General features: G+C 45.0%; 1 protein-coding gene across 4 annotated transcripts in view; it reads left to right on the top strand.

Moving 5' to 3' along the window:
• Window positions 1-18,478, top strand: part of B3GAT2 (beta-1,3-glucuronyltransferase 2) — a 44,972-nt gene that overhangs the window by 17,696 nt on the left and 8,798 nt on the right. For 3 of the 4 annotated variants that reach the window (XM_025186762.3, XM_075923716.2, XM_075923719.2), the window contains exon 2: window positions 3,913-4,057. In XM_025186762.3, the coding sequence (XP_025042547.2) occupies window positions 3,913-4,057 (145 nt within the window). Of the gene's footprint in view, window positions 1-9; window positions 3,811-3,912; window positions 4,058-18,478 lie in introns of those variants that run through there. The other variant, XM_075923720.2, reaches the window with a different exon arrangement.

The following is an 18,478-nucleotide window of genomic DNA, read 5'->3' as shown; positions in this document are numbered from 1 at the left end:
TTGATAAAGGTGATAGTGTCAATATAATATACTTAGACTGCTAAAAGGTATGTAACTTAGTACCACATGACATTTTGATTTAAAAATGTATCAAATTAACATGTTAGGCATTAAATGAATTAAAAGCTGGCTAACTAGCTAATTGTAAAATATAATTGTAAATTAAGAATCCTCATTGAACAGGTGTGTTTCTAGTGGATCTGGCAGGGATTAGTTCTTGTCACTAATAGAATTTGCAGATTATACAAAAATTGGAGGAGGGGTAAATAGTGAAGAGGTCAGGTCACTACACAATCACCTGACTTGCTGGGTAGGATGGGCACAAGCAAACAATATGCATTTTAATATGGCTAAGTGTAAATATATACATTCATGAATAAATAATGTAGGCTCTATTGACAGATGAGGGACTCTATAGTGAGAAGCAGTGACTCTGAAAAAGATTTGGGGGTTGTGATGGATAATCATCTTAACATGAGCTCTCCGTGTGTCAACTCTGTGACCAAAAGGGCTAACTCAGTGGTGGGAAGCATAAAGAGAGGAATCTCAGGTATGAGCAGAGAGATTATTTTACCTCTGTATTTGCCACTAGTGTGACCACTGCTGGAATACTGTGTTCCATTCTGGTGTCCACCATTTGAGAATGTTGATACATTGAAGAGTATTAAGAGAAGAGCTACGAGAATGATTATTAAAGGGTTAGAAAGATGCCTTTTAGGGATATAGACTGAGCTCCTTGAATCTTTAACTTAACAAAAAAGAGGCTGGGGGGAGAGGGAGTTTGATTACAATCTATAAGTACCTACATGATGGGCAGATATTTAATAATGGTCTTTTCAGTTTAGCAGTGAAGAGTATAATACTATCTGATGGTTGGAAATTGAAGCTAAACAAATTCAGACTGGAAATAAGGTGTACGTTTTTAATTGCATGAGTAAATAACCATTCAAACACTTTACCAGGCTTTGTGATGGATTCTCCACCTCTGATCATTTTAAATAATGATTGGATGGTCTTCTCAAAGATAAACTATAGGAGTTATTTTGCAGAAATCCTGCATTATAGGGGAGGTCAGACTCGATCAGTGGTTTCCAACCTTTTAACCACAAGACCACTTTTTCAATGTAAGTGCAATGCAAGATCTACCTCAAACCCAAATACCCTTGCCCCACTTCCTTCCCGCCCCTTCTTTGAGGCCCTGCCCCTGCTTCACCCCTCACCCTGTTCACTCCATCCCTCTTCCTCCCCCATCCTCACTCATTTTCATCAGGATGGAGTAAGAGGTTGTGGTACAGGCTCTGGTCTTGGGCCAACGAGTTTGGAGTGAGGGAGGGGCTCTGAAATTAGCCCAGGGTGGGGAATTGGAGTCCAGGAGGGGGTTCAGGGTGCAAGTTCTTGGAAGGAGTTTGGGTGCAGAGGGACTCATGTCTGGAGCAGGTGATTGGGTGCTGGAGGAAGTTCAGAGTTGGGACAGTGGTTCAGGAAGCAGGCCCTGGCTGGGCACCATTTTACTGAGCCAGCTTCCGGATGATGGAGCAGTGGGGTTCAGGCAGGCTTACTCCTGCCCTGGCCCTGTACCCCTCCTGAAAGCATGTACAGCAGTGGCTCCATGGCACCACGTGCTGCCTGTCATCTGCAGGCACTGAGCCCACAGCTTTCTACTGGCCACAGTTCCGTGTTATTGATCAATGGGAGCAGCAGGAGTGGTGTCTGCAGGCAAAGACAGCATGTGGAGACTCCCTGCTCTGCCTTTATCAGGGGCTGCAGGGACATGCCAGCCACTTCCAGGAGTAGCAGTTACCACAGGGATAATTACACCAGACACGACAGGTTAGGCATTTTAGAACTTACTGCTCAAAGTATTAAATGCAAGTACAAGAGAGAAATGAAAATTATGAAATGCAGACCAGTGAAAGACGCAAAATAACACACTTTGCAAGCAGTAACAGATGTAACAATAACCCCCCCCGCTCTCCGTGTGTGTGTTGGGTCAGGAGATGTGAGTGAAAGAAGGTGTGTTTTTGTGAGAAGGACAGACACACACAGTGTATGAGAGTGACAGAGATTTGCATTGCCAAGCTCCCTCCATCCACTTCTCTCTGTGTGAAGATCGGATACAGAAGTGGGGAAAGGGACACCCTGAGGGGACACCCTGACATAAGTGCCACTTCTCTTCTCCCTCCTACATCCTACACAGCAAGCAGGAGGCTCCAGGGGGGCAATTCCAAGGCAGAGGGCACGAGCAGAAGGACAGTGGGTGGAGGGGCAACTGAAGTGCTAGCGCTTGATAGCTCCCTCACCAAACCAGTCAAGATCACCTGTCAGAGGCTCAAAGATCTACTGGTAGATCCTGATCTACTGGTTGGTGACCACTGGACTAGATGATCATAATGGTCCCTTCTGGCCTTGGAAACGATGAATTCATGAGAGAAAAACCATCATCCCACTAAGGATGCAGAGGCAGCAGCATGGGCTAGCAGGGAGCAGCCCCTGTCTGCGGGGAGCTGGGATCACCTATGGACAGGGGCTGTTGTGGCAGAGCATCCTCTATCTCTGGAGGACCTGCGCTCCCCATGGACAGAGGCTGCTCTGCATCCCATGGCACAGCTTCTGTCCAGGGGAGCTCGGGCCCACCAATAATAGGGGCTGCTTCACAGCAGCCTCTGCTGCCCTCCCCATGTTGCTGCCTCTGATAGAGGCAGCAGTGCAGGGGGGAGGGGAGCAGGCAGCGCTGGTGCTGGGGGGAACCTGTTTTTAAGCCAGCTCCCCCTCCATCAGCTCCTGACTGCTCCCCTTCCCCTGCATGCCACTGCCTCTCTGGCAGGCATCAGGGGAGGGGACAGGCAGGGCCGTGAGAGCTAGCACGTGGGGGGGGCCCCCTGCACGTATTGGGTCCAATTTTCCCCCCTCACCCTCCGAATTGCTGCCTCTCTATCAGAAGGGTGAGATGGGGCAGATGGATCCTGTGCTTGTCGGGAGCTGGCTTTTAAGCCACCTCCTCTTGGGCACCAGCTCCCATTTCCACCCCCTTGCTGCTTCTAATACAGAGGCAGCAATGGGAGGAAAATGAGTGTAGTCAACAAGATTAGCTGACAAGCCAGGCTTATTGGTTAATCATGTATTCATCTACACGCTGACATCCCTAATCCCCACTATTTTTTTTTCAAATATTAAAATATTTCAGGCACCATGGGGAAGGGAGGGAGTCAAAGGCCCAATTTTGTTGTCCTCTACTGGCCACTTTTTAACACACTTCATCCACACTTATTGATTGAGCAAACCTCATATGGCAGGAGCTTGTGTGAGAGTGCGCTTCCAGTCAGAATCAGGATTTATTTTCTTTCTAGAGTCTGTTGATAGCTTCTAGATGCAACTTCGAGGTCTATATCAGACTATATTGTATGTGTGTCTTTATAAATGCAGATCACAGAATGTAACATAAACATTCCATTCTACCCTGATTAGGCTTCTGCAGTCATGATGTAAGTGCATTAAGGATTTATAGAAAGAAGCATGTTAAAACAACAAAATAGCCTTCCAGAGGAAAAGTCTACCACAGACATCAGTGCTTTTCTTTGAGAAAGAGATTATATAGGATGGGGATATTTTGGAGGCTCATATCTTAAGCAATACTAGTTATTAAGCAATACTTATTTTTCTCAGGTTTTTCCCAGTAGACTTGAAGTGCCTTGTGAATAGAGAGTTGAAGAACTAGCTGATAGAGAGTTTTGGTCTACATACATCCTCTGAATACCAACATTTTCCAGGGTTGAAATCTGGAAGCACTCAATCAGCTGTAAACATCTTGAGGTGGCTTGAAATGTCTAGACTTTGTTTCCCGCATTTACAAAAGAAGCACATTCTACTGAGAGAACTTAAGGGAAATTACCTTCTTCCTCTCCCTCCTTGCAGATGCGTACAACCCACAAAGTATCCGTGTGGCCTGTGGGGCTGGTGGGAGGTCGACGATATGAACGCCCTCTAGTGGAAAATGGAAAAGTTGTTGGCTGGTATACTGGCTGGAGAGCAGACCGGCCATTTGCCATTGATATGGCAGGTAAGTACTGATAAGCATTTCTGTATAAACTCAGTGTCCTATTTGTACTCATGAACAGGCTGAAAGCATGTGTTTGCTTGTATAGCGGTCATCCTTAAAATGAGGGCAACTTTTGAAAGTTTCCATAGTTTCCTGTGGAGTTCTTAATTCTGTGGATAGGAATATTGCTGAAAACATCTTTTAAAAGAACAGACTTTTGAAGTGCACTGATAGATAGTATATTGCCCTTCTGGTTTTAAATATCTTATAACTCTTACCATGCACATTTTATCCACTAAAATAGTTAACCCAACATACTGTAATTTGCTATAATTTTATGTGGTAATTTTAGCTTTTGTGTTTGATTGAATTGTTTGTCTGCAAATCATTATTTTTGGCAGAAATCCTGTGTCTTTCATTGCATGATCAACACACACTGCGCAGTGTAATTGCAGATCTTTCGTAAACCTCATGCTGTAAAATGCTACTTTATCATGAAATGTTTCATTTTCTGTTGGTTATTGTGAAATGATGACAGTGATAGCTGTAGATAGATATGGTTTGAAACATCGGGCTTGGGGGAAAAATCACTGACAACAATAGCTTGCTAGGTGAAGGCAGAAAAGCTTTAAAATAGATCTAATCAATCTTCAACTGTGAAGTTAGCACACCACATAGCTCTGTGTAGCTGTCAGACCATGCTTGGCCAGTCTTTCGTGTATAAATCTCAGTTGCCGACAGAATCTCCTGTCTGCTGAATTCCGACTTCTGTTGCAGCAGTCTTTCAGCATGGCATAACTTTTGTACTTAAAAAACCAACAGCATTGTATTGTTTTTCTGTGGGAAGGTTAGGCATAGGAAGAAAGGAATGCAAAATGACCATGTATTTTTTCCTTGGAATTTTGTGTGGACGTTTATGTTACTTTGCACTCCAAATCTTAATGATAGTCTGGCTATGCAGGGATCATTGGTGTCCTCTCTGCTACATTTGGTTAATGATTAGGGCTGACACTCCCTCACTCCTGCCCCGGTCCCTTAGTGGGGCAGACTAATCTGTCATACATGGTGGCTACTATTTTGTGTGGTCTGAAGCAGTGTATTTTTCTTTCATTACAAGAACATTGGGAACCCAGTATTTCATGCTTACTATCCAAAATGTTTCATAAAGCATATGAATGTTTAACCTCTAAAAACAGTAATAGAAAGGTAATGGTGGTTAAAATAATTTCTAATATTTTTTTGTTTGGTGACACTAGCAATTTTGAATAAGAAGTGATCAGTATTTGGAACACGAATGTTAAGTCCCAAGTGTAGGAACATTTCAATAAGATAAAGAAAGCAATTGGCCTTAAATGTATACAGTTACATTTTTGTCACGCTCGTTGAGATAGCAGCTGCACTTCTCTTTGTGAATACTTACTTCAGGGACAAAGCTTGGATTCTCAGTCCCTAAACCAGTGCAGACTTGTCATAGTGATGTGTGGTGTGGTTGGGGAGCATTGCAACCATACTCTAAAAGAGCAATTCCTGTCTGCAGAGTTATAGAGAGACACTGGTGTTATGCTGTGCAGATGTTATGCTGCAATGTAATGCGTGTTTGTTTTTAACACTGGTGTTATGCTCATGGACAGTCAAAGGATGATAGGAAGGTCTATAATTCATTATCTACAGGCAAAGACAGACAACTTAAGTCCAGGGAATCTCATCCTTAGACGAAGAGGCATATGAAAAATTAATGAGTTATCTTGGTTTATACTTTGAGGTCAGGGGGATACACTGGCGTAAATATAGGGGAGAAGCAACACCAAAGAGAAATATCTGCTTATCTTCAGTAAGCTGCTTTTTAAGGGAACATAGAAACAGAGTTGCTGATATGGAGTGGAATATGAAACGTTAGAAAGCAAATCTCTTACAGATTTGTGAGAAAATTCTGCTTACTGGTACCAAGTGTTATTTTTTAAATTTAATTAATTTAATTTTATTAAATACTAAACCTTTTCATCGTCTTTATTTTGTTAAAGCAAGAGCTACACTCAGTGTCTGGGATTGGTAAACAGACAAGTCACGTTTGCAAAGGTGCTGTTACTTCATAATTAGCTGGAGACAAAGGCTGTGTCTAGACTGCAGGGTTTTTTTCGAAAAAACTTCACCTGAGTCTGGACTACAGCTACGTTCTTTCGAAATTAAATCGAAAGAACGTGGCTTTTCTTTCGACGACGGTACTCCTCATTTAGCGAGGAAGAACGCCTTTTTTCGAAAGTGCTCTTTCGAAAAAAGGCGTTCTTGAATGCAAACATGGCTTTTTCGAAAGAGAGCATCCAGCCTGGGTGCTCTCTTTCGAAAAAGTGGCTCACTTTTTTGAAAGAAGAGGTTGCAGTCAAGACGCTCTCTTTCGAAAGAGGCTTTTTCAAAAGTATCTTTCGAAAAAGCCTCTTTTGAAAGAGGCTTGCAGTCTAGATGTAGCCACAGAGTTGAAAGAGGAAAAAATAAGAGTGAAATATGTAAATGAAGAATGAAGCAGACATTTGAAAATGAATGCTGTTCATATGCAGACATTTTGACCAGTACTGTCATGTCTTTGAGTACTTGCTCGTGCTAGATTCATGCGTATTGCATGCACAGTTGCTGGAGGATTTCCCCTCATTAGTACCTGTAGGACCAACTAGTGCCCACTGGAGAGCTATGTGCATATGCACTGGTATAAGGGGTGCCTTCAGCCCTATACCTTCTCAGTTCTTTCTTACCACCCATAATGGTTGCCTGGAATGATCCTTCTTGCTCTTGCAAGACCTCTTTCCCAGTGGCTTGGACTTTCTATTGCATATTTATTGTACTTAGTGTATGGAGTTCTCAGTGTTAGCATATAGTGTTAATTAGGTGTCCCTGTTGTAGTTAACGGGGGTCAGAGGGTGTGGCTAATGGGGCACCACTAAAAATTATACAAATCTGCCGCCCCGGAGGAGGAGTGTGTCGGCTGCCTGCGCCACGGGAGGTGTGAGTTTAGCGCAGGGTTTTCCTGTGCCACGGGAGGGGGTGTGTGTGTGTGTTGGAGGGGGATTTTTTGCGCTGTTTTTTTTGTTTTGTTGTTTGTTTTGCTCAACCAAAATTGTTGCGGGGCCCCATCGAAATTGTTCAAATTGGGCCCTGCACTTCCTAAAGCCGGCCCTAATGGTCGCCTCCCCCTCACCCTTGTGTTGCCCCAGGGTCTGCCTCTCTGCTTTGGGTAGCAGGCGGCTGCTTTGCAAAGCAGGCTCTGCTGCCTCCCCCTTTGTTCCCAACTTGGGGGCTCTTGGTAGTAGCCACACAGGATGTGTGTTCGGTGTGGGTGGTGTTTATTTTTAGCCCGTGTGTTCAGTATTTTTTGGGAGACCATCTGGCAACCCTAGCTATGGTGTTAACCCCTCCCTCCCAGCCACGGGCTCTGCTTCCTACTTTGGGAGGGTGTGGGGCTGGGACTGCTCTGCTGAGCTGGGGTTGGTCACATGTGTTGCACTGAGGCCCTAGCTGTGCTGTGCTGCTCCCTGCAGGCTGCATGTAGGTTGGGGAGCCCCTTCTCCAGTGCTCTGCTGCACCCAGCCGGGCTGGAGCCAGACCGGGGCTCTGTCTGCCCCAACCCCAGAGCTTCAGCCTGCAGGTGAGGGGTGAGCCCTGGCGCTGGGATGGGCAGGGAAGAGGCTCTGCCCCCACCTCTCCTCATCCCAGCACTGTTCCTGGGCTGCTGAGAGTCCCAGTACTGCTGCCCTGTTGGTATGTGCGCTGGGGACACGGAGATGTGGGGGCATGCGGGGTGGAGGAGGATGCAGAGGCAGAATGGGAGGGGGCAGGGGTTGCACTGAGGGACATGGGGTGCTGTGGGGGAGGGAGGATAATGGGGCTGAGGGAAGATGTGGGGGGGGGATAGTTTTATTTTGCTGAAACTGCACTTTCCTTTACTCCTCCCTCCCCAACTAGCTATTTGGCTGTATTCTCACCCTCCCACCTTTTCTGTGTTACTCCCCAAACCCCCTCCCATCCTCACCCTACACCCTGTCCTGCAGCCAAACTCCCTTCCAGACCCTGCTCTCCTCACCCTGTCCTGCACCCCACCTCCCATGCAGTTCCTGCATCCCTATCCCACTCACTGGCAGCCCTGTCCCGCACACTGAACGCCTCATTTGTGTCCCTGCGCCAGAGCCTAAGTGGGTCCATAAAATCCACTAACTCTGGAACCCCAGAAAAGTAAATCTGGCCTATGGAAAGCCCTGAACCTCAGTCCTCCCTGTCCCTTCTCTTCTCCTCACCCAATGTTAGAGGCAGCAAAGGAGGGAAGCAGGAGTCGGTGCTGGGGGCGGGGGGAGCCAGCTTAAAAGCGGGTTTCCCCCAAACATCATCTCTGAGCGATGGGGGGAGGCAGAGCTTCAGTGGCTAAAGGGAAAAACTTGCATTGTTGAAAGAATTTTCTGTGTCAAGATCTGCTATCTTTTTTTTCTTGTTTATGTCTGGGGTTTGATCTTGCTCCCATTGGTTTTAGCAGGACCCTTCCCGTTTCCTTCAATACAACCTTGACTGGGTGTATACTCTAATTTACATCTGTTATGATTATGGAAATATAGTTTTTCTTTTGGCTATTCAAAAATTAATGGTGGAGTAAACCTGCAGATACAAAAAATTTAGATGATTCACATGAATCTGTTATTTGATGTAAATGAAATTTGAATATAAAAGTCTTCTAAAAATATCTGATTTATGTTTACAAGGCCTAGTTCTATAGGCTTTGCCTTTGAATAACTACGTCCAATTTAATTGAAATTTGACAATATAAAAAACAAACTTGACTTAGTTTTCATCTGATCATTGGAATTGACACAGCATGACCCGGGAAATAATATTTAATTTTGTAAGCTTTTCTGTAAGTAAACTGATTAATATGGAAACCAGTTTTGACTTACTTCTTTATTGGTTTCTTTATACTAAAACTCTGATCAAGAGAGTAATAAGTTTTGCATGTACTTACCATCTTATTAAGAGAGTTTTAATTTTAATCTTGGTGGGCTTTTAAAAAAATAACTTAATAACCTGGTAAAATTGAAGTGAGATTTGATTTAAAAAAAAGGGAAATGTTGGTTGAGTTCTTTCATATAGGTTACATTTCTGTATGTAAAAATGAAATTTGTGGTTACTCAAAATGTTTTGAGAACTTGATATTTCTGTGTGTGTGTGTGTGTGTGTGTGTGTGTGTGTGTGTGTAAATTACTGTATTGAATATTTATTCAACATACTTAAGTTATTTTATTTGTACAAAATGTCACCAATGTAAGTGTAATTTTGCCCCTTTTTGCACCAATCTGTTGCACATTGGATGCAATATGTAAAGAGTTATAAAAATGTTATGAAATCTTTATGTGGCTGCAAACATGAATTCAGTTATTTCTAAATTTCTGCATAAAATTATGTTTCCCTCAGATACTGGACAAAAACTTAGGTCCTAAGATGGTCATAGCCCTAAGGATGTTAAAATGCAGTTAACTGACAACTCGACTAGTCGTCTTGTACATTTCAAAGGAGTATTGCAGAACTCTACAGTCCAGGGCCAGCGGGAAGTCCGGTCTGCACAGGGCATGCCTGCTTTGAAATGCACAAGAGTCCCTAGCTGGGGCTCTTGTACATTTCAAAGGAGGAATGCAGAAGTGTCTATGGAGTAGGCACCTACTGACCCTTGGCTCCATGCAGCTGCTCCTTTGAAATGTGTGGAGGTGGCATTTTAAAGGGACAGCCATGGAGCCTGGCATCGACCCTAGGCTCTCTGCGGCATTTCCCTGGAACCTAGGATCAGCTGGGGAGTCTGCAGCTGACCCTGCGCTCTGCTGCCCCTTTAAAATGGGTGGAGGCAGCAGTTTCAAAGGGGAAGCCGCTGCACAGCTGATCAAAGGGGCAGCTGAGGCTATTGAATAGTCGACTAGTCAAAATACTATCCAATAAGCATTCGATTAGTCTTTTACATCCTTACATAGCCCTATGACACACTATCGTGACACAACAAATTTAAATTAAATATCCTGCATACTTCTGTGGAAATGTCTAGAATGATTATTCTGAAGGTGATGATTTGTAGTGAAGAGATGAAAAAGGTCTGTACTGTCCAAAAGCTGCTTATTGTTGTAAAGAAGGCAGTTGCAGTTCGTTGTAGCAGTGCTAAGCTAGAAATATTTTGGTTTAATAGTGCAACACTGATTGAAATGCTACAGTGCTGTACATCTCTCTGGTGGTAAGAGTAAAATAGTCCAGCAAAATCATTTCTCAATTTAATGAGTAACTAGTGCATGTTTAAAATATGTGGATAGACTTCTCTCCTATTTTTGGCTAGTTCTGAGAATAGTGATTGTCATGCTGTCTGGACTGTCTCAGGACAGAGTGTTAACCTTAAGGTGTTGGGATATGTAAAATGAATAGGGGTCTAGGATGATGATACTTCAGTGGGTAAGAGGTCTAGTCAGAATAGGCATTGCCATTGCCCTATGAACATGTTTTCCCCCTTTGTCCAGGCAGCTTTGGAAGACGATTGCACTGAACAGTGTCTTGTTTTGTCTTTGCACTTGTCTTTAAAAACATTTTCAGGGTTGAAGCGCTTTCTCCCTCTGTATAAGCTGCTAATTAAGACAGTATGTAATGCTGATTCAACTAAAAACCACTAAACAAACCGGGGCGGGTATAATTGTATTCATCGCCTACTTATTAATATTCATTGTGTAGGAGTTAACATGACTAAATAAAGTTTTAGGAAAAATGGTAATAGACGTGTTAATTAACATACTAAAATAGATAAGTGTGTGATTGGCACCAGGTTGTGTTGAATGTCCGAGGTGAACATGCATGGGCAATAAAGCAGTTCCGTTTATCCAAACTGTTCCTGGGTCGCCTGTTTCTTCTCTAATATGAGGCAGACTATCAGGAAGCAGGTCACAGATCCCAAACTGATTGTTTGTTCATCAATCCAGGAACAAATGTGAATTTCTAAAGCACTGTCACATTCTTAAAATGGAGTCAACCTCAGTTGCCTTGGACAGTCCAGTCCATCTTAACTCTCAATGATTGTTAGTTGCTATGTTATATCAAAGATCACAAAATACTAATGTTGCTCTTAACGTTATTGGATTTTTGATGTGAACATGCATAATACTGTTGTGTGTTTGCCCCAAATTTTGTACAAAGAGGGCCAAGTGAGGTGTGTATTGAAAGCTTATGCTTTGCTGATTCTGTTTGTTATTCATGTGCCTGTATGATTTTTTTATTTAAAGTTGTAAATATTGGCCATGTACTGGTATTTCAAGTATTTGCTTCTGGGAGAGATCAATAAGCATCACCCATCTATTGAAAAGGGCGTATAATCAAGAGAGTAGCAGTACTTGACGAATAATGAACATTATGTGTTTCTGATATGCACCTGAGGAATTCTACTATAAATCTGCAGTGTAACAGGCATCTCATGGCCTCTTGCCTAAAAAGGACCTGGACAGGTGAATTGCTCATATGACAATCTCCATTTCGGGAGGTACTTGCAGACAGCGAGAACAAGAGTATTCCCTCCACACAGGCAAGAAAAAGGGCCCTGGGGGTTCCTCCATCTTTGTCTTCACTCCATCTCTTCACTTTCAAAGCATCTTTGCTATGAACAAAGGGCCCAGAAGAACTGATGACCCATCCAGAGACTTTTAAGCTCTCAGCTCCATCTCTGCTAAGAGCCTGCACCAAGGACACTGAGATTGGTGTGTGTAATATGACTTGTTTATCAATCTTAACTCTCAAACTCTTCTTTGTTTCTTTTAATAAACCTTTAGACTTTAGAGTATAAAGGATTGGCACAGTATGCTCTTTTGAGTAAGATCTAAGGTATCAACTCCCTGGGAATATGGCTGGTCCCTTAGTATCAGAAGAACCTGTTTGGTTTTCATAACCTCTAATTTTTGTAAGGTTGTGGCACAAGAAAAGATGGAGTGTGTGAAGGGATGACTTGTATGACTTCTTGCTAGCCAGTGTGGCAGCTGAAGTGTTCTTTGTGCCTAGTGTAGCGTGCCTCGTAAGGGAGAACCCTCCAGTCTTGGGCTGTAAGTAGCCCTGACTAAGCAATTCACCGATTTGACCCTCTCAGTGGTGCCCCCAGAACCCGTTATATTGCACCTAAGTAAATTTGTATCATATATCTCAAACCAAAGACAATGCTTGCAGCCCATCCTATAATAATTAATCTTCCATTTGTTTAACTTGGAAAAGGAAATGAAAGCATACTACAAGGTTAGAGAAGATGAGCATATGTATACAAATTTGTTAAAGTCCATGGTTTTAAAAGGTGGCAAGAGTTTTGGTAATCTGTTAGCTGTGAAAATCTTGACCCTGGGGAATCTCTGCTTCTGTTTTGTAGCTCCAGCCCCATCAGGCTACATCTACACTGCAATGCTATTTTGGGATACCAAAGTATCCCGAAATAGCTGTTTTTCGTCTTCACAGCAGGCCTGTGATTTTGAAATATAACGGGCTTGCTATTCCAATGTCCTTATAAACTTCATTCCTTGAAGAGTAAGGTACGTTTCGGAATGGCAGGTTATTTCAAAATTTGGCACTGTGTAGATGGCGCCAAAGTACGAAATAAGCTATTTCAAAATAAGATTGAAATAAGATACACAATTTGCGTTGTTCAAATTGTGTATCTTATTTTGAGCCTATAGAGCAGTGTAGACGCACCCTCAGAGTCCAAATGGCAAAAGAGACAACAAAATTTCTTAACAGCTATTTTTATTTCCTTAGTCCATCCAGCTTGTTTGCAGTCCTGGGAATGCATGGTCTCAACACACTGACTGAAGAGGAAATGAAATTCAGGAGTTCCCCAGTGCTTTTCCTGTGTTCCTGGGAGTGCAGCAGAGTTGAAAATGCTGGACAGAGTGGTCACATTGGAGTACTGAGGGACATTCCTGAAGTCCCAAAATGCCAAATTGAATAGCACTGTCTCTACACTACCCCAAAGTTGACCCCAAAAGATCAAATACCCTATTCATCTCATCAAGGCAGAGTATAGCAGTTCAATTTAAAATCCCATAAGGTTGGTAGAAGGGGTTTGGTGTAGATACATTCTACACCAAAATAGACTAAACACAGCTACCTTAGACCTAACCCATACTGTAAACCAGGTTTATGGTGTCTTATTTCCTAGGCTTGGAAAAGTCAGTTTGGCCTGGAAATGAATCCCTTCACAGTTGAAATACTGCTACTACTTGAGAGAGTACATGCAAGTTACTTTTGAGCTGAATAACCTTTGACCAATGCTTATGCTTTGAAAGCTACTCAGAAAGAATGTTGTCAGTCAAGAGTTAAAATTCTCAGCTGTGACCATTGTCAGTTTAGTCACTGCCACTAAGCAGCTAGCATTCATAGCTGCTTGCTTTAAAAAGGGTTTTGTGTATTCATAGATTACTCTAAGCAGCACATGCAGTGCAGAAAAATGTTTTCATTCTAACTTCCTACAGAAAAGAAGCAGTGGATGGGCAAACTGTGAGAAATGTATTCTCCAAACAGCCAGAGATAAGCATAGCATGCTCTTGCATAAAGTAGGCTGTGTGCACACACATACAATTTCTTTGAATATTTAGGAACTAAAAATTAATGTCTCCATTTATGACTATAGGCCTGCTTCTCTGGTGAAGGCTTCCTCACCAGTAAGCCCTGTCTTTTTCTCAGCTACTGAACTATTTGGTTTCTACCCTTTCGGAGCTAAAGACGAGGGGGGGAAGAATGAGTTTGTCCACAGTGCTTGTCTACGTGGCACTTAAGTCTACACTAGAGAGTTGTAAATTTCAGTGCACTTGAAAATGTTGCACACTAACTAGGCAGTATGGTACCTGATGGTTCCTTAGTTTGAGTGACTAGCTGGTTTCAAACAGCACTATGTAAACATGCATGAGAAAATATTTTGTGTACACTAGAAGGGTCCATTTAGGCCAGTTAGTGAATGACATACTTACGCAGACTAAAGCATCATGTAGAGATGCTCTCAGATGTTCCGTACAATTAAGATTGATTAAAGAGGCAAAAAAAAAATGTTTAGCAGAGAGTGAACCAAGTTCATTCTATGGCAAAGCTAACCTCAAAGAAAAATTCTAGTGTTTTCAGAATAGCACGTCCAGTGATTAGAAGTAGCATGCATTGGGAAGAGAATAAAATCCAGTTTTGAGGTTGCTGCTTACATTTCATTCTCCCCTTCCAGCTGCTGGCCTGAGGTAACAGGACTCTCCTTTTCAAGAGTCCTTGATGGTAGGAAGTTGCATTAACGTGATGAGCAAATGGGAAGCCATAGGTGAGATGTGTGCGCCAGCCCCCAGGATCTCTAAATGAGGGGGAATGGGCCAGGGCAGTTATGGAGATATACCCTTGTGGTAGCCATGAAGTTTCTCTTCTGTCCCCCTCCAGCATACTCCAGGTAGGTGACTTACTGGGTAGCCAGTTGACACTTGGTTGGGGTAGCCATCAAATCTGCCTCTTCGAGAACCTGTAATATTGCCACTATGTGCTTCATATGTTTGTCTCAGCTTTTGCTGTACTTTATTCTGTCAATGTAGGTGGCTATGCATGCCCCATGTGGCTGTAACATACTATCCATCAGCTGCTGGAAAGTGGTTAAAGTTTAAACTGGTGCAGTCTTCAATGTGGAGAAAGTGGTTTTTTTCTCTTTAGATTCAGGTGTCAAGGGGATTTCCCAATATTCCTTAGTCAAGATTGGATATGCATATACTTAGTGAGCCCCAAACTTTCCAGCAGTTCTTCAAACCTAACATGTGGTATGCATTTAATTTTGAAATGTTTATCTTTCTGAAGTCCATACAGAACTGTGTCAGCCCATCCAACTTGGGCACAAGTATGATGGAGATCCTCCGCTCTGACACTGACTGCTATCATGGCCTGGAGTTCCTGGTGAACTAGAAGAGTCTCCCACATCTTTCTTGGGAAAGGCTGTGGCTCACGTGTGTCTCCCTTCCTTGTTTGGTGTCTATGTGGTGGAACATCAGGTGGGTCCACCAAGATACTAACAAAAACACCTTGGGCAATGATTTGACCAACTGGTGAATTTTGTTACTCTGAATTAGGCTACAGACCTTTCCTGCAGGTATGGCACAATCTTGTGGTGGGCCTGAGCTCCGGTGTGGAGGAAAAACTGAGTGATTAGCAGGCTATGAAGAGGTTACTTACCTCGTAACTGTAGTTCTTCGAGATATGTTGCTCATGTCCATTCTGATTAGGTGTACGTGCGCTGCGTGCACGGATTCCGGAGCTTTTTTCCCTTAGCAGTATCCATAGGGCCAGCAGGGAGCCTCCTGGAGTGGCGCCAGTATACCGGTGTATATATACCTCTGCTGGCCCCTCCACCCCTCAGTTCCTTCTTGCCAGCTCCTTCCGACATGGGGAGGCGGGTGGGATGCAGAATGGACATTAGCAATGCATCTTGAAGACAGTTACGAGATAAGTAACCTCTTCTTTTTTTTCAAGTGCTTGCTCATGTCCATTCTGATTAGGTGAATCCCTAGCCGTGTCGTCCCCCCCCCCCCCCCCCGGAGGCGGGGTCGGAAGGTGACTAACTACCTAATTATCCTTCTGCAAATCTCAGAACTGCCCTCCTAATGGCAGCATCCTTCCTGGCCAGTTGTGTAATCGCATAATGCTCCGCAAAGGTATGCACCGACGACCATGTCGTTGCCCTGCAGATTTCCAAGATCGGCACATGAGCTAGGAACGCCACCGACGTTGCCTGAGCTCTCGTGGAATGGGCCGTTATGCGCGGCAGTGACCTACCCGCACCCTCGTAGCATAGCCAAATGCAGGAAGTCATCCACGAGGATATACGCTGCGCCAAGACTGGAAACCCTTTCATTCTTTCTGCCACTGAAATAAACAATTGGGGTGATTTACGAAACCCTTGCGTCCTGTCTATGTAAAAAGCCAACGCCCTTCTAACATCCAGGCAGTGCAAAGCCTGTTCCCTGGGTGAGGCGTGTGGCTTGGGGTAAAAAACCAGTAGGTAAATATCCTGGGAGAGATGGAAGTGTGAGACAACCTTGTGTAGAAACCCCGGGTGTGGATGCAACCTCACCTTGTCTTTAAAGAACACCATGTAGGGCGGTTCTGAAGTCAGCGCTCTAAGCTCTGACACCCTCCTGACCGAGGTAATGGCCACTAGGAAAGCTACCTTGTAAGACAAGTGCTTCAGAGAGCATGATGCCAGAGGCTCGAATGGCGGCTTCATAAGGGCAGTCAGGACCAGCTTAAGGTCCCAAGGCAGACCGGCGGCCTCTCATATGGTATCATCCTGTCAATTCCCTTCAGAAACCTTTTAACGATAGGATTAGCAAAGATGGACCTCTGACCCTCCCCAGGGTGAAAAACCACTATAGCTGCCAGGTGTACCCTCAGGGAGGCTGTGGCGAGGCCTTGCTCCCGCAGGTGGAGGAGGTACTCCAGGACAGTCGGGACCGCCCCTTCACCTGGAGCGAGCGTTCTGCCCCCTAGCCACGAGGTAAACCTCTTCCATTTAGCCTCGTAAAGAGCTCTAGTGGACGGCTTCCTACTTTCTAACAGCACCTCCTGGACTGTGCTGGAGCAGGCTTGCTCCGTAACCGAGAGCCACTGAGGAACCACGCCGCGAGGTGCAGGAATGACAGGCTCGGGTGGTGTGCTACTCCGGCCTCGCAGCTCTGCGTGATTAAGTCTGGCACGAGAGGTAGCCTGAGTGGTCCCTCCACGGTTAGATCTAACAGAGCGGAGAACCAGTGTTGGCGAGGCCACACTTGGCACTATCAGAATGGCCTGGGCCCCGAACCTCTGCACTCTGATGAGCGTCTTGTGAATCAGAGGGAACGGGGGGAAGGCATAGAGTAAACCCCTGGGCCACCTGATCTGTAGTGCATCGCCCCAAGAAACCAGACCGTGACCCATGTACGAGCAGTACTGCCGGCACTTGGCATTGCTCAGTGTTGCAAACAGGTCCAGATGGGGAAACCCCCACCTCTGGAAGACTTCGTGAAGTATGTCTTGCCTTAGCACCCACTCGTGTGCCTGAATCGAGTGGCTGAGCCTGTCCGCTAGCCCGTTCCTGGTCCCTGGGAGGTGAGACGCCTCCAGACAAATGCTGTGGGATACACACATTTCCCACAGTTCTAGGGCTTCCTGGCACAGGGGAGAAGAAAGCGCCCCACCCTGCTTGTTGATATAATACATGGCCATAGTGTTGTCTGTCAACACCGCCACCACCCAGTTCTGTAAGTGGAGAAGGAACGCCCTGCAGGCAACCTCAAAGGATTGTGTGTTACTTTGAGCCATCCCTGAAATGGGCGCATGCGCAGCCTGGCGTGTGGGACCACATAAGTACACACCGCCATGTGGCCTAGGAGCCTCATACAGGTCCTCGCCGTCGTAGTAGGAAACTCCTGTAGCTCCACTACCAACGAGCGGATAGCAAGGAATCTGTCCCTCGGTAGAGACGCCTTTCCTGCGGGTGAGTTTAGATGGGCCCCTACGAAGTCTATCACCTGCGTGGTCTAATAAGGATTTGGCATCGTTTATGAATAGCCCGAGGCTCCCGAACAATGTCCTCGCCCGTGTGACGTGATCTAGCACCTGTTCTCAAGACGTGCCCCTTATCAGCCAATCGTCCACGTATGGAAACACTCGGACCCTATGCCACCACAGGAACGCGGCTACCACCATCATACATTTGGTAAACACCCACGGGGCTGTACACAGCCGAAATGGGAGGACCATGAACTGGAAATGATCCCGTCCCACCAGAACCATAGGAACTTTCTGTGACTCAGAAAAATCGAAATGTGGAAGTACGCGTGATTGAGAGCAGCGTACCAGTCCCCCTTTTGGAGCAATGGGATGATGCAAGCCAGCATCACCATCCTGAACTTTGCTTTTCTTATGAAGGCGTTCAGGTTTCATAGGTCTAATCTGGGACGCATGCCCCCCATCACTTTGGGTACCAGGAAATAGCAGGAAACCCTTTCCCCTCATCTCTGGGGGCACTCTTTCCATAGCCCCTAGTGCTAGCAGGTTGGACACCTCCTGCCGGAGGAGTGTCTCACGAGAGGGGTCCCTGAAAAGAGACAGGGAGGAGAGGTGGGGGGAAGGATAGGAAAGGAAGGGGATAGTATACCCCTGCTTTACCAGGTCTAGGACTCAGCGGTCCGACGTGATCTTTACCCATTCCTGGTAAAAGAGGGAGAGATGGTCCCCAAAGGGTGGATAGATAGGTGCGACTGGTACTCTGCTCTCCGGCGTACCTTCAAAATGAAGGCTTAGTCTGGTGGCCAGGTGATGGCTCTGCGCCTCTCTGAGTCTGACTGAGGACCTCTATGCCTACCTCTAAAGAGGTTGGGGCGGCTATTGTTGCGACTCCTCCTACGGACCCTATCAATGCTTTGT

This window comes from Pelodiscus sinensis, chromosome 3 (genome assembly GCF_052426305.1).
Source record: "Pelodiscus sinensis isolate ZL-2025 chromosome 3, ASM5242630v1, whole genome shotgun sequence".
Lineage (NCBI taxonomy): Eukaryota > Metazoa > Chordata > Testudines > Trionychidae > Pelodiscus > Pelodiscus sinensis.
The sequence above is the reverse complement of the archived record's forward strand: the minus strand, read 5'-3'. Positions and strand labels throughout refer to the sequence as shown.